The sequence below is a fragment of the Sinocyclocheilus grahami genome, unplaced genomic scaffold, assembly GCF_001515645.1.
Source record: "Sinocyclocheilus grahami isolate Dianchi unplaced genomic scaffold, SAMN03320097.WGS_v1.1 scaffold275.1, whole genome shotgun sequence".
In the NCBI taxonomy this organism is placed as follows: Eukaryota; Metazoa; Chordata; class Actinopteri; order Cypriniformes; family Cyprinidae; genus Sinocyclocheilus; species Sinocyclocheilus grahami.
Window position 1 is genome coordinate 654,988 of NW_015505454.1, and position 17,526 is coordinate 672,513.

General features: G+C 37.9%; 1 protein-coding gene across 1 annotated transcript in view; it reads left to right on the top strand.

Annotated features, from left to right (window-relative positions):
* The window catches only part of LOC107599931 (oxysterol-binding protein 2-like), a 16,493-nt gene extending 14,153 nt beyond the window's left edge, over nt 1–2,340 (top strand). Inside the window, exon 3 of the mRNA XM_016291668.1 lies at nt 1,536–2,340. Within this exon, the coding sequence (XP_016147154.1) occupies nt 1,536–1,561 (26 nt within the window). The 3' untranslated portion in view covers nt 1,562–2,340. The remainder of the gene's footprint in view (nt 1–1,535) is intronic.
* The last annotated feature ends 15,186 nt before the right edge of the window (nt 2,341–17,526 follow it).

Genomic DNA, 17,526 nt, shown 5'->3' on the forward strand with positions numbered 1-17,526 from the left:
GTATATGTGTGTGTATGTGTATATATATATATATATATATATACACATATCTGGGTAATGATTAAAATTTTTAATCGCATTGTTATGCACAAAATTCAATGATGCATTCAAAAGTAGTGTTGTGCACTTTTTCCATTTAAAAGTACTGCTATATGAACAAAAGAGCAATAACATTTGGTTCGCAAACACTTTAAACAAATAAGGTGCTTTTTTACAGCAGTATTCTTTTTACATAGTAGCAGTTAAAATATTTCTTGTAAATCTCAACTTATAACATTAATGTGATCAAATTAAATATTTAAATATAAAAACATTAAGTCCAGAGCCTCGATCATAACATTATAACAGGCACCTTCCGAGTAGAGACCTGCACTATCGCGGGACCCAACGCAACAGAGTGTGGCGCGGGATGGGAACACTTGATGGGCAAGTGTGGGTGCGGGCGGGTAGAGACTCGTGTGTGCGGGATGCGAGAGAATAATGGTGTACTTGCACTAGGGGATTTGAACCGTGCCTGAGTGCGTTTGACCCCAAAGCCCGGTTCGTTTGACTAGTGTGATCGATCCTTGTTTGTTTAGCCGTCCCTGGCTCGGTTGGAAGAGGTGGGCCAGAGCGCGGTTCAGTTATATATAGATCAGTGAGTGTGAGCGCTAACGGAACTTCTGATACGTGCAGCATGATTGCGTGAACATTTCTGAGCGGCAAGAGTGATCGATCTGTATAAGCAATATATTGTGAGAGGGCCATGTGTTACCGCGTCCCAAACGACTCAAAATAATAAACCACAAAGTTAACAAAATGATGCACTCCACTGTGCTGAGCAAGAGCGCTTCTCTGCTGTCTTCACGTGCTATCGGAAACTTCCTATTTCCCACCTATGAAGTTGTGAATGTTAATGCTTAGCCTAAATAATTTTATCAGAAGCGTTCATGTGAGCATTGCTGCAATCTTTAGGCCAACCCCAAATGCTCTCATTAGTTGAGACGTGTGATGACGTCCATCCCAAGCCAGTACTGATCAACATCCCACCCCTCCTGTGACCCATGGCTTGTCTGTGTATTCAGAGCCAGTGAGCAACGGACTTTCATAATAATAAAAAACTGCGTTAATGCGCGATAAAATAATGCGCGTTAATCAATTATAATGCGTTAACGCGATAATAGCTCTTTAACTTGCCCAGCCCTAATATATATATATATAGCTGAAAGTTGAGCTTTGCTATCCCAAAAATAAATTGTTTTAATATATATTAAAATACAAAGCAGTTCTTTTAATATGCAAACTTTAGGAAACACTGCCATGATGCCTTCTCTTATGTTCTCTGATGTCTCTCATATCTGTATCTTTCTCATCCATGCATGTTTTACCGTAAGATCTGTGACATTGTTTCACTGCAGAGCTTTTTAATCTGTTCCACTCCTGTTCCTTGCTATTTAGTTATTGCTTGTTTGGAGTAATTTTTCCTCTGCTCTCGCCACATGGTTGAGCAGTTGGCACAGATGTCCTCTGTGATCTTTCATCTCTTTGTGTTGCAGCCTTTGCCCTTTTCAGACTACCCTGAAAGCACCAGAGTCCTCCTACATCTAGAACAGTCCAGTCTAGACATTAAGAATTTCCCAGAAATCCGTGCCCACGCTGTTTCTCTCACATTTACAGTCGCGCACACATAAACCAACTATGTAGCTCTATGTATAGAAGCACTGTCTCTCTTGAATGCTCCCTGGTGTGAAATATAGCAGGCGCAGAGGGGGAAAGTGAGAGACCGAGAGGGAGATGAAGCTGCGGGGAAAGAGTCTGTATGTGTAGGAAACTCAGTCAGGCAGATGGACAGATCTGTAACATCACGGCCCACAGGAATGGCTCCGGTGTCTAGCCACCTCCCCCCACAGGACTGATATCAACCCGAACAGAAAAACACTCAATCCAGCGATCGCCCGTGCCTGCTGGCCTCATGTAATCCAAAAAACGATCTGTTGTGCCCAATAAACAAGTGTGAACAGTGAAATCTCACCCTTTCCTTATGTAAACACTGTGTTTGGATGTGGACGTATGTGGCGGGTGGAATCGGTGGAAGAAGAGAGAGAGGAACAGAGCATATGGCATATTAAATGTTTGCAGAAGGAAAGGACTGCGATATGAAATTGTGTCTCTGCGGTGGGCCGTCTTGGGCCGTATCCACTCTTGATTACAGCAGGATCCAGCCATGCTCAGACGTGCGCTCCTGTGGTTCTGTCTCACGCTGCAGACAGACGTCTGATCAAAACCAGCAGCATTTCTAAATGAATGAAATCTCTTTTTGCCCTGGTGGTTTTGTTTACAGCGTGTCTCTCTTCGTGAAGATGCTGCTTCACACATTTCTCTGGCTGTTCATGTCTGCTGTTAAACCCAAATGGTCTAGTTAGCTGGTTAGCATGGCCTGTTAGCCCCTGTTGATAGATGCTGTAACTGCACCATCTGGACCCAAAAAACATGTTTCTCTAATGACTACTATTCAAAATTTGTTGTGAATAAATACATTTTTATGCATTTATATTACAAATGCTTCATTATATGTGAATATGTAAAGAAATAGTTCATTTAAAAGTGACCTACTGTCATTATTTACTCAACCTCATGTCTTCACTGCTTTACTGAAGACATGTGAGATTAAGTGGCTTTTGCCATTTTTTATGGATGTAAAGTGGTGTTAATTTGTGTTATTTATATACTTTTATAGCATGTATTAATGTTTTGAATTAACAGTTGTCATTTTAATGATCAAGTTTTAAATGTTGTAGTCATTTGGTGATGTGTTTTGTAGGGATGGAACGATTACCGGTTTCACGTATTGAATTAGGCGTTGAATAACAACTTCAGTTTCAGACTTTTCCTCACATAAATCTATCATATGACTTGAGAAGGCATGGGATATGATGCACAACCTTTTATGTTCAATGAAAGAAAGTAAATCATACAGATTTGGAACAACTTAAAGGGGAGTCAATTATTTTCATTTTTAAAGAGCTTAAAAGTATATTTTGTCAGGAGTTCACTAGCAAATAAATAGCCTTCAAACAGACATGGACTAAAAGCAGCAAAACCTCAGCTGTATGTGTGAGCAACATGTTTATTTGTACTTGAGGTGGTTGTAAATAATCAGTCACATCTGATCAGGGCTTCAGTAATTGGATTGCTGTCTCGTGGCTCTTTTAGATAAGATGTCATCTGCATCTGATTATCGTCTCTGGACCGCTGTAACTCCTAAACATCATGCCGTCTCCTCATATTTAGACTCGCACTGTTTTCCAGTCATTTGGTTTAACTATCATCATCATAATCCAGCAGATCAGAGGCATCCGAGTGTTTTTGTGCCAGTAATGCATTCTAATGTATTCTGGATCTGCGTGTACCAGCGAGGTCAGTGGCGCTCCGCTACCTAAGGGCTGGATTACTGCCAGGGTCTCCAGGACTAAAGGGTAAGAGGAACTGAGAGGAGAGACGACTCTGTCACCTAAAGAGGAATGAGTTCTAGTGCTGGTGTGATCTGAGACATGTTTTCTCACCACTGATGTGTTCTGGTAGCAGGCAATCTGTGTATAAACACTCCTGATGCCTTGTGTATCTCTTATATGGGCTTGCTGATTAATGCCTGGTTTATTTGCTCTAGGAATATTGACTCCTATGACATTCACAAGGATTTAAGAGGTCTGTGTGTGTGATTGTGTCTGTATGATTCATCGTTTGTGTGTTTATTGACAGGCTGCTATAATTGCATGGGGGCGTTTGTGGATTAAGTCTGAGATGTTGTGTCAGGCTGTAATTGAGAAATCATAGTGTCTGTGTGTGTATATCATTCTTCTGTAAGCAGGGACCAATCAGTCATTTATTTTTATTTCAGTCTTTTTAGTTTCAGACAGTAATTTTAGAACTTCAACTGGTGATGTTTAAACCTCGCAGAACTTAAGACCTATTTTTATAGTTTGTTGCTAAGGCAACATTTCAGATTTTTCACTGATATTTTTTAAGTTTCATTTTTTAATCTAATATTTAATATTTTATTTCAGTTACAGAAAATGATTTTTAATAGTTTTAGTAAACAATAACAAAACTGGCTTAATACAGCTTTTGTAGTCCATTTCAGATATTGAATTAGGCGTTGAATAACAACTTCAGTTTCAGACTTTTCCTCACATAAATCTATCATATGACTTGAGAAGGCATGGGATATGATGCACAACCTTTTATGTTCAATGAAAGAAAGTAAATCATACAGATTTGGAACAACTTAAAGGGGAGTCAATTATTTTCATTTTTAAAGAGCTTAAAAGTATATTTTGTCAGGAGTTCACTAGCAAATAAATAGCCTCCAAACAGACATGGACTAAAAGCAGCAAAACCTCAGCTGTATGTGTGAGCAACATGTTTATTTGTACTTGAGGTGGTTGTAAATAATCAGTCACATCTGATCAGGGCTTCAGTAATTGGATTGCTGTCTCGTGGCTCTTTTAGATAAGATGTCATCTGCATCTGATTATCGTCTCTGGACCGCTGTAACTCCTAAACATCACGCCGTCTCCTCATATTTAGACTCGCACTGTTTTCCAGTCATTTGGTTTAACTATCATCATCATAATCCAGCAGATCAGAGGCATCCGAGTGTTTTTGTGCCAGTAATGCATTCTAATGTATTCTGGAGCTGCGTGTACCAGCGAGGTCAGTGGCGCTCCGCTACCTAAGGGCTGGATTACTGCCAGGGTCTCCAGGACTAAAGGGTAAGAGGAACTGAGAGGAGAGACGACTCTGTCACCTAAAGAGGAATGAGTTCTAGTGCTGGTGTGATCTGAGACATGTTTTCTCACCACTGATGTGTTCTGGTAGCAGGCAATCTGTGTATAAACACTCCTGATGCCTTGTGTATCTCTTATATGGGCTTGCTGATTAATGCCTGGTTTATTTGCTCTAGGAATATTGACTCCTATGACATTCACAAGGATTTAAGAGGTCTGTGTGTGTGATTGTGTCTGTATGATTCATCGTTTGTGTGTTTATTGACAGGCTGCTATAATTGCATGGGGGCGTTTGTGGATTAAGTCTGAGATGTTGTGTCAGGCTGTAATTGAGAAATCATAGTGTCTGTGTGTGTATATCATTCTTCTGTCTAATATTTAATATTTTATTTCAGCTTTATTTCAGTTACAGAAAGTGATTTTTAATAGTTTTAGTAAACAATAACAAAACTGGCTTAATACAGCTTTTGTAGTCCATTTCAGATATTGAATTAGGCGTTGAATAACAACTTCAGTTTCAGACTTTTCCTCACATAAATCTATCATATGACTTGAGAAGGCATGGGATATGACGCACAACCTTTTATGTTCAATGAAAGAAAGTAAATCATACAGATTTGGAACAACTTAAAGGGGAGTAAATTATTTTCATTTTTAAAGAGCTTAAAAGTATATTTTGTCAGGAGTTCACTAGCAAATAAATAGCCTCCAAACAGACATGGACTAAAAGCAGCAAAACCTCAGCTGTATGTGTGAGCAACATGTTTATTTGTACTTGAGGTGGTTGTAAATAATCAGTCACATCTGATCAGGGCTTCAGTAATTGGATTGCTGTCTCGTGGCTCTTTTAGATAAGATGTCATCTGCATCTGATTATCGTCTCTGGACCGCTGTAACTCCTAAACATCATGCCGTCTCCTCATATTTAGACTCGCACTGTTTTCCAGTCATTTGGTTTAACTATCATCATCATAATCCAGCAGATCAGAGGCATCCGAGTGTTTTTGTGCCAGTAATGCATTCTAATGTATTCTGGATCTGCGTGTACCAGCGAGGTCAGTGGCGCTCCGCTACCTAAGGGCTGGATTACTGCCAGGGTCTCCAGGACTAAAGGGTAAGAGGAACTGAGAGGAGAGACGACTCTGTCACCTAAAGAGGAATGAGTTCTAGTGCTGGTGTGATCTGAGACATGTTTTCTCACCACTGATGTGTTCTGGTAGCAGGCAATCTGTGTATAAACACTCCTGATGCCTTGTGTATCTCTTATATGGGCTTGCTGATTAATGCCTGGTTTATTTGCTCTAGGAATATTGACTCCTATGACATTCACAAGGATTTAAGAGGTCTGTGTGTGTGATTGTGTCTGTATGATTCATCGTTTGTGTGTTTATTGACAGGCTGCTATAATTGCATGGGGGCGTTTGTGGATTAAGTCTGAGATGTTGTGTCAGGCTGTAATTGAGAAATCATAGTGTCTGTGTGTGTATATCATTCTTCTGTAAGCAGGGACCAATCAGCATATTTTAAGCTTGCATCTGATTGGCTCTCTGACTCACTGATGGACTTGTGTCTCAGGCTTACATGATAAAGCATGCACTTAAGCCTGGTTAAAATGTATTTTATTTTCTAGAAACTTAATTTGAACTTTTTAATAAAAAGCAAAATCTGTGATATCTATATATTAAAAAAAAAAAAAAAAGTATTTATGCATAAGCTTTTAGGTCAGAAGGTCTTTAAGATGTGATTTCACATCTCTGTTCACAATCCTGTTCTTGAATTGAAGAGTATAGGGTTGTGAAGTCTTATCCTCTAGCTAAATATGGGTCCTATAAACACTCCTTCAGAATGTGTTATTAAACCTGTGATTATGTTCTTGTGATTTTGACTTTCCACTTTTAGACTTTTCAGATCCTACCTCTGAGAGAAAGTGTATCTCTGGCAGATAAAGACACATACGCACACTTCTACCCACAGGTCTGTGCTTTACACTGTGCTTTTTATGCAGTGTTGATAGTCTCTTGAAATGATCATAAAATGATAGTGGCAGAAACATTTATTTGTTCATTTTCAGTCAGTTTTCAGGCCTAAATTAACTCTGCACTTCTTTAATCGTTTAACACTGTGGTACTATATGAGAGTTCATGTTTCAGCATGTCCTGTCCTCCAGTGGATTTTTCCTTCTGCTGGGTTTTAAATATAGACTCTCCTCTTATATCTTTCAGATCAGATAGCTTCGGGTTCGGGTCGGGTCGGGTTGGGCTTGGGTTTGTAGCTAAACTAAAACTATATGCAGTAGGCTACGCTGCTTTCATAGACGCATGGACACACACATTATTGCACACAGATATCAGAGTTCACGCAGCGCACACACAACACGGAAACTTATTAGTAAAATAGCTTCGACAGGCTACTGACTCGCAATGTTATATTTCTCTGCAATGAGGGGGTAAAATCGCTGTTTTTGAAGTAACTAAGCCTCATTGCTTGTAGAGAGAGACGCACAGACGCAGGTTCACACGCAGGCTTTCATCCCTCTCTCTCTCTCCGTCTCTCTCTCTCTCTCTTCTCTCTCGCTAATTCAAATAAATATGATATAATTAATTAATTCAAATAAATGCGAACTTACCGCACTGCATCTCTGTGTCTGATTTAAAGTAGGCCGAATGCTAACGAGCCTTAACTGAAGAAAATGACCATAATTTGCACGGTGGAAGAATTATCATCTTGTCGTATACAACCATTCAAAAACTCGGCAGAATTTATGTGACCGCAGCACCTGATGTTCATAAACCTTCATAACTGGTAAGTGTTTTTTCTTTTGCCTTGTGAACTGGCCGAGCCTTAATGATTCTGTTTCTTTACATGTATTTGTTTACTGACCGTTGCGTGCAATCGTGAAATACAGCATTTTTTTAAAAATTGGTTATTCGTTGTGGAAAAAAACAATAAAAAAAGATTCCGGGCTCTAAATTTAACTGTGCCGCTCGGGTCGGGTCGGGTCGGGTCTGACGATCTCGGGTACGGGCCGGGTTCGGGCTTCAGTTTAAAGCCCGTTCAGACCTCTAACTTTTTTTTTTTGGGTCATTCACGCCTAGTTGTATAGGTTGGGGATATAAACCAAAACATATACATGAATATTTATTTTCAAATGTTATATTAGCCATAGCTTGAAATGCAATACTTGCTGAGAAGAAAATGTTTGTGTGTTGGTCTTTGAGTTTGGCAAATTTGCTTATTTAGATGGAAGCATCTAATGATGGAATCTAAAGATGTGCGAAACGATTGCGGTCAGAAGATCATGTATTAATTGCGACAGGCCTTTTTCTGGTGTGCCGTCTGCCCTTCATTCTCTTCATCTGGTACACTCTTTATTCTGTTGCCAATTATCAGACTGAGTCACTGTCGCTGTTAGTCTTCAGCACAGGAACTCAGTGCTGGTAAGTGCTGGTCTGAAACGGCTGCGTAGGGGGAAGGTGAATAAGTCTCCTCTTTTTCAGCATGGAATTAAAAACTATCGTTTGATTTGGGGCTAAAAATGACTAAAAAAAGAGCGGGCGCAATGTCAAAAACTTCTGACACTTTCACATGTCAGAAGTTTTCAAATGATAATTGCTTGGGTTATTGTGTGTGTGTGTTAGTATGTATCTAGCGTGTGCTCTGGCATCCTTGTTGTTTTGTACTTGTCAGTGTAGATTAATTGAATTGAGCTTGATAGATTCCACGTGTGTTCTCACACACACACACACACACATTACTGAAGGTGACCTTGCAGTGCAGCAATAATGTAATGGTGTATTGCACAGTGGCAGGTGATTCTTCTGGTGTTTCTGTGTGTGTGTGTGTGTGTGTGGTTGTGGTTGTTACAACACATCAGTGACCTTGCCCTGCTTTAAACATTCAGAGCATTGCAGCGGACACAGAGCACTGCTGGGACTGAACAGAGTGTCGTCTTCTCAGCGATCATTTTCTGGACAGTGTGTGTGTGTGTGTGTTTCTTAATTCAGAATTTTCTTCCCAGCGGAGGTCCAGAAAATACTTTTTTGAAATAGCTATAAATTTCCATCTGGGCATTAGGACTACTTTGTTTAAAAAAAAAAAAAAAATCTAAAGTGTCAAAATAGTAATCAAAGATAAGGATATTGGGCCCAAAGAGGCAAAGCAGTGGTGTCTGAGAAAAAACAAAATAGTCAGTTGAGCTTAATTGGGTATGGATATTAAAAGGTAAGATCAGATGTTTTATGAGGCTATTATTTTTACATTTAGATACCCATGTATGGCACAAGGATAAAATACTGTATGGGGGTTTTGGGTTTTACTCTTGAAGTCTGGACTATTTATATATTTGGCTTAAAATAAGTAACAAAACTAACAAACACTGTACATAACCAAAACGTTCTCATCATGAGCATAAAACATTAACTAGTCATTTCAAAGCTTTTATCTTTTGTTGACATCTATGAATACTTCATAATAGTAATAATAAATAATAAAAAACCTATAACATTGTTTATTATGAAATGCTCTATTCATGCTGATGAATAATGATAAATCTAGATGAAAAATCGTCTTGTCACATACCTGGTTTATTTGAACGGCTGGAGTCATATGTATGACAGCTTAAAATAATTGTATTTTCTGCAGTGTTTTAGCAAAAGTATCAAAAGTAATATTGTCGATACACTGCTCACTCTAAATTGAAGAAACAGTAAAATAGTGTTACCATTGTCATTATGTCTTGCGGTCCAGTTGAAACCAGGTTCCCTATTTAAGGAACCCTGTTCTATACGTTCTATATATGTACTAGGCACTATTAGAATAATGATCAAAAAGTTCAAAAGAACAGCATTTATTGGAAATAGAATTGTCTAATGCCGTGAAAATGACATCTAACTGAGAGTTAGTCATAATTTGTGTACAAATTTCTAATATTTTTTACACTATCAACATTAAAATAGTATAGTATAGGATTATTTCAGTCTTCGCTTATATTATTACAGTTTTTTACGAATTTAATCATTCATATTCTTATAGTGTTTCAAAATTGACTGTGTTACAGTGTGTTACTAAAATTCATTTACAAAGTAGCAAAATGAAACTAGGCTTCCTAGAGCTAGTCTAACATGACCCTTATGTTACAAAAAAAGAAAAGAAAAAGCTGAAATTTGTTCAGTTTTACTAAAAATCAACCCTTGTAATAATAAATAATAAAAAACCTATAACATTGTTTATTATGAAATGCTCTATTCATGCTGATGAATAATGATAAATCTAGATGAAAAATCGTCTCGTCACATACCTGGTTTATTTGAACGGCTGGAGTCATATGTATGACAGCTTAAAATAATTGTATTTTCTGCAGTGTTTTAGCAAAAGTATCAAAAGTAATATTGTCGATACACTGCTCACTCTAAATTGAAGAAACAATAAAATAGTGTTACCATTGTCATTATGTCTTGCGGTCCAGTTGAAACCAGGTTCCCTATTTAAGGACCCCTGTTCTATACGTTCTATATATGTACTAGGCACTATTAGAATAATGATCAAAAAGTTCAAAAGAACAGCATTTATTGGAAATAGAATTGTCTAATGCCGTGAAAATGACATCTAACTGAGGGTTAGTCATAATTTGTGTACAAATTTCTAATATTTTTTACACTATCAACATTAAAATAGTATAGTATAGGATTATTTCAGTCTTCGCTTATATTATTACAGTTTTTTACGAATTTAATAATTCATATTCTTATAGTGTTTCAAAATTGACTGTGTTACAGTGTGTTACTAAAATTCATTTACAAAGTAGCAAAATGAAACTAGGCTTCCTAGAGCTAGTCTAACATGACCCTTATGTTACAAAAAAAGAAAAGAAAAAGCTGAAATTTGTTCAGTTTTACTAAAAATCAACCCTTGGGGCATAAAAGTTCCTGTAATTCAAGAAACGTGTTATTCTCAACACTAAACTCAGGATAGCCATTGCAAGAGGTGTGTGTGTGTGTGTGTGTATGTGTATGTGAAAGCAAGGACAGAAGGTGTGTTCAGCGGTCTATACAGTCAAGACAGCAGTGTACTGCAGACTACTGTATCCCTCCCTCCCTCCCCTCGCTCTGTCCTACTCTACACTGCATTAAGCTGTGCACGAGGAGAGGAATGCCAATATGCTGCGCTATCCGAGTGTGTGCGCACGTTCTGAAGGTGAGGCAGGATTGCGAGGATGTGAAATCAGGGCCGTTAAGGTCTATAATTGTGCCGGCTCTAGAGAGAAGGGTTTGCTCCTTTGCAGCATGATGGCGAGCGCGTGTGCATGCGCACGTGTGTGTGTGATGCCGGATGAGAAGACACAGTGTGGCCGCTTCCCCCTGCACTCAGCCAGCTGATATAGTAGTCCGGCATACTTCCTGTGCAGCGGTTGGTTGTGTAAGTGTATGCGAGCGCGTGTGGAGCGGAGAGGAGGGAAAGAGGAGCGGCAGGCCTGTAGCGTGGTGGAATGAAGAGTGGAGCATGCTGGGGGCCGGGAACGGTGCGCTCCTTCTGCAGCTCGGGCTGCCTGAGCCGCTTCAGCCAGGGTCAGTGCGCTCCCGCCGGAGGAAGAGGAGGAAGAGATGACACTTCCTCATCTTTATCGCATGCTCCTGCTCCTCTCGCTCTCGTACGGGCCCCGACTCGCTCCTCTTCGTTCTGTCATCTCCTGAACCTCACCTGCCTCAGAGGTAGGATATGACCGATAAAACTCTGGCTGTGTTCTGCTTTGATCAATGTCTGTGATTTTTGATCTCCTGGGCTTCTTGCAAGGAAGTGTGTGTGGTCAGCACTTCCTCTCCCAGCCTCATTTTGGTGTCCAGAGGTTGATCGACGTGTCCAAGCACACTGGAATGCCCATGATGTTCTTGACATAGCTGTGGAGCTTGACTTTCTCTGAATCGCTCTCTGAATTGTAGTTGTGCGTAGATTGAAATGTTGCTGTCAGTATTGCGACTTGCGAATAAGCTCTTCTTGACAGCTATTCAGTCATGACATCAATTTGTAGGCCAACCCGACTAGCTGTCTTTGGGAGTTTTTAATAATAGAGATTTTAGATTTGCAAATAAAATAAGGTTTGTGATTAACATTGCTAGAATTGACCAAAAAAAAAAAAAACATGCTGTCATACATCAGACATGAATTTTGAAACTGTTGTGTGCTTCAGAAACAAAAGTTGCTACATACTAATTTTTTTTAAACTCTTATTCTCACCAAAGCTGCATTTATTTAGTCAAAACTACAGAAAAACAATATTATTACAATTTAAAATATTTTGTTTCTATTTTAATTTTAGTTATATTTTAAAATGTAATTTACAGTATTTCTGTGATGGTAAAGCTGAATTTTCAGCAACCATTAATCTCTACAGTGTCATGTGATCCTTCAGAAATCATTCTAATATGCTGATTTGGTGTTCAAGAAACATTTCTTCTTATTATCAATGTTGAAAACAGTTGTGCTGCTCAGTATTTTTGAGAAAACTGTAATACATTTTTCAATACCCGAGATGCATTGACACACAGAAAGTTCAAAAGAACTGCATTTATTTGAAATCTGAATCTTTTGTAGCATTATAAATGTCTTTACTGTAACTTTTGATCAGTTGAATGCACCCTTGCTCGGTAATTTTAACTTTTAAACAGTAGTACAGCCTACAACTACCAAGGATGTGATAGTTTGTGCTTCTTCATTATGTGTAATACTGTTACATGCCTAATTCAGAAGTTTGTTGATGTATTTATAGAGCATATAATAAAGAACCAATAACTGTAATTGTTTTATTTTTTTGTGGCTCTCTCAGATATCCATTGGCACCGTGTTTTTTTACCAGTGTGAGTGTGATCTGTTTCAAATTATTGTTGCAGTCCATAAATTGTATACTGCACAAGGCGTACTACTTAGTATGTGATATATTATAGATTAGCATGACATGGTCTTACGTTACAGGGCATGGAGTGTCATGACCCTTTAGTTGCAGCAGTGAGATCAATGAAAGAATTCCTGAGCTCCTCATGCAGCAGCTGTGTGACCTTCAACAGAATGTGGTATGAGATGTAGATGAAACCATGGGCTAATAACAAAATTATGTGGTCTCATATACTGTAGGTCAATCTGGTTATTGGTGACACGGGGAAATCTACCTACAAATAACTTAAAAGTATGAAAAATGTTTTAAAATGGAAAAATCAAGCACTTCAGCTTTAAAGGGATAGTTCACACAAAAATCAGTGAAATGAAAATCAGTGTTGTTTAGTTAAAATGTTCTTCAAAATGTCTTCTGCAAAAGACAATCATACAGAATGATGACAGAATTATTATTATTGAACTTTAGTGAACCTTCACTTTAAATGGACAGTTCAGCAGTTTTTTCAATGAGGAAGTTTATTAATTTTTGACAAAAAGGAGTGTCTGGACCATATTTCCTGATTTTAACATTTGCTTTTTAAAATAGTAATTTACCTTTCTCTCTATCTCTCTCTCTCTGGTCATTTATGGTCTTTAAGTTATTGCATCATTAACAGAGTTGCTGTGCTCGACGTTTTATGTGTGAGAGAGACTTGTGGGTCAGAGTGACATTGAAATGAAGGATACATTTCCTCCACTCATACAATACATGAGAGTATATGCAAACATTGTTAACCCACTTAAGACATTATTGCAAAATTAAGTTCATGTGTGGTGATACCCCATTTCTAACATGAGACCAGCTCTGTGTCCATCTGTGACTATTGTACTGATATGTGCAAAGCAAGCATGCAGATTGTAATCTGTGACTGTACATACGGCTCTGGGAATGTGGGATCTGTTTCTCGTTGACAGTTGTCAGAGTGATAATCTGTGCTCTGATTTCGAAGAGCAATGAAGCACTTGTCTCCTGTATGTCCTCCACACAAAAATCAATAATGCAGTTATACAGCAGCCTGTTTATTTAGTCAATAACCTTCATATGTTTTTAGAAAACACCACTTGTCAGCTTTTTAAGCTATAAATACATACTCATTTTTCTCTGTCTGTTGTAAATGGGATATGAAAGTGAAAGATGTTAATTATGGTGGTGTGCAGTATGTTGACAAATCAGTTATGCAATTGTGTTTAGCTAGGATTAAATAAATGCATTGATGCATCTCAGGAAAATAATCAAAATATCTTTTGCACTTATTATTGGCAGACAATTTTAAGTCTTAGAAACATTTTCAAAAGTTGCTTTAAAAGAGAGTCATTTCAGCTATACTGTAACAAAAATATCTTATGTGTTATATTTGCCTGTGATTTAGTTAATTGTTGTTCTTGTCATTATACGACTGCTCGTTCTTGTTGGGAAAATATTGTTTCCAGCAGTAAGTACTGTTGATCCCCTGCAGTGGTGCCAGTCCTTGTATAAAGTATTACATCGATTAATCACCACGCTTTGAAATCAGTACATCACTTCTATTCTCATTCATTCTGAGTGATATATTAAGAAGCTCTCACAAATCTCCATTCCAGAGAAAAGCAGCACCACTTTTCTTCTCACCATATGTGCTGTTGCAGCAGATGTAAAAACTGAGCATCTACAGAACCTTCTAACAGAGCTTGGTGTGAAACCTTATAGTTTTTTATTTCAAAAGTACTTTTATATTAAGCACATTAGTTGGGCCTAACCCTTGATTTCTGTCCTAACAGGACCTGATCTGTAAATAATACTGTTTGGTAACTGAAAGTAGACGTGACAGTGATTATTCAGAGTCCTTAAAGGGATAGTTCACCCAAAAATGAAAATTTGATGTTTATCTGCTTACGCCCTGGGCATCCAAGATGTAGGTGACTTTGTTTCTTCAGTAGAACACAAACTGAGATTTTTAACTCCAACCGTTGCAGTCTGTCAGCCGTATAATGCACGGCAATGGTAACAAAATCTACGAGAGTAAAAAAAACATGCACAGACAAATCCAAATTAAACCCTGCGGCTCGTGACGACACATTGATGTCCTAAAACACGAAACGATCGGTTTGTGCCAGAAACTGAACAGTATATATATACATTTTTACCTCTAATGCACCACTATGTCCAACTTCCTTGAGCGTGCACGGCTTCCGGTGCGTGAGGTGTGTACGCGCTCTGGCGTAGTTTACGTTAATGAGTGTGTTGATATCCAGCCGAAGAGCAATCAACCATAACTTCAGGCGAGCAGGCTCAGAAGTTGGGAATACGTGTAAAGTCACCACTCCCGAATGAGTTCGCGCGCGAGAAAGTAATCTTTTAGTTTTAAGTCGGTTTGAACAATCCAGATAAGCGCAAGTAAGTACCATTTTGATTAGCCATCGTACTTACAATGACTGTGCACTGTGTAAACAATGAGTGCCGTAAACACGCGAGAGTTCACTTCCGGCGCTTGCGTAAACTACGCCAGAGCGCGTACACACCGGATGCTGTGCGCGCGCTCAAGGCAGTTGGAAAAGGCAGTTATCACATTTTTTTATTTCTTGATATATTATTCATTTTGACACCAAAAATTCACTTATTGCTTCTTATTGGCTTATAGTATTATACTTTTATTATACGTATTTATTTTTATACATTGCTCCTACTGTACGCCATTATATTGTCTCAGTCATTGTCTGTTACCTCCTAATAACTCTTTTATTCATTTAACACTATTTTTTTGTCATTTTTATGCTCATTTCCAGCAGGGAGGCATAATCTGTAGATTTCTAAGTTGTTGAAGTTGTTGTCGAGGTGATATACATTAGTTTTATATGTTTGATAGACTCTGGCTGGAGAAGATTAAACACTGCCATCTGCTCATTGCAGTGCTACATAATCTATATCTGCATCATCATGTTTCATCTGCAGCACGTCCACCTGATCTGGCTGTTCATGTGCTGATGTTTTCTGCCTTCTGCAGCTTTTATCCCTCAAATAGATGAAAGCTGGTGAGATTGCATCCATAGATCCTATATAAATAATTGTAAATAATCATACAAGATGATGCACACTTCATGTGCTTTCTAAAAGGGTTTGGCAATTAGGAAATTCTCCTTTGACATGCACTTTGTATGGAATTTGTTATATATTGGAGTGACATTCGAGCATTTTCTATAGTGAAATTATAATCTATATTATATAGAAGTGTGACAGTAAAGACCTACACTTATACAAAATATTTTTTGTCAGGAATTCCTGTTGAACTTGAGTATCCTGAAAAAAAAATTGCAATAATAATTTAACAATATTTCTTGAGTTCCAAATCAGCATATTACAATGCTTTCTGAAGGATCATGTGACACTGAAGACTGGAGTAATCAAAGATAGTTTTTCTTTTTTTGTCTGTAATCAATGAAGGTAGAGCCTCCACTGACATGATCAATACAGGTCTAGGAATAGCTCTGAGTTTTGCGGATGTCCTCTGTGTCTTTGATTTCCTAAATCAAATTCTGGATAGTTATCACTACTCACAGTCGTGGAAGTCAATATTAGAGGTGATTTTGTCTTGTGTGTTCCATTTCAACTTTGACAAACTGAATTCATCTATCTTTGGTGAATGCAATTTCGTGCTGTTTATTTGGATTTCGAGAGGATTTTGCATCGACTGCATATGAATATGCATCGACTGCGTCATATGCATCGAATATGCATCGACTGCATCATAACTGGGATTGTTGGTTCTCAACTTGAATACAAACCTCACTAGTCTTCACAGCAAGGAAATTTACATTACATTACATTACAGGTAACTTACAGGTGTTCATTACAGGTAACTTATTCTGGCGAAGCAGTGACCTCTTTGGCAAAATATGGTCAACCACATTTTTGAAACCCATTAAATAGTCATAATTTTACAGTAAAATGTGTCTTAATATTAGGGATGGCTCAATACCACTTTTTCAGAACCGATACCGATCCGATACCAAAAATTCGGAGTATCTGACGATACCGATATCGATCCGATACCAGCGCAGTTTTTTAAAATGAGTGTAGAATTTCTATACCTCAGTGTAGGTCGATCATCACTCTTTTGTATGTTACACACAATCTACTAAATATAGACAGCTTCATTATAAAGAAAAAATAAATAAATCTATGACAAAAATACTATTACAAACTAGGTTAACAGATAATTCAGTAGCAAAAGTTACTCTAGAAAAATCATGAGTGCACAATAATTTTATAAAATCCTAAACTTTTAGTGAAAAAAAAATACATTATTTAGTGGGTAACAAATAAATGTGAAGTGTAGGGCTAAATCTGTTAGGCCTACACATTGCTCTTTGTATTGGTGTAAAATACATTCATGAAAAACAAGTAACATATTTATATATAAATATATACTATAATAGTCAACATTTGAAGTGGATCAAAACCTTTCATCAAAGTGAAAGGTTCACTTTCAACATTTTTAACATTGTATGCTCTATGTGCATAGGTAGCTAGCAAACAAGGAATACAGCTGTTAAGCTAATAGTCACATTTAGCTGGGTAAGATCATGATTGAGAAATGTTGGATACTGCTGGAAATGCTGCTATGGGGTATCCTATTTATTATTTTAGGATTTTTTTTGTTTGTCCCAGTGAAGCATTTCTATTAATATAACTAAGTAGTCAAACTCATGTATTGGGACACCCCCTTCTTTAGAACAGAAAAAGGCACTTCCAAAACTGTGGCATTAAAGATGGAAACATAATTCATGTATTTAAAAATTGTATTTCCATCTTTGTTGCCACAGTTGGTAAATGTGGTCAAAAGTCATTGGTGTTTGGCGA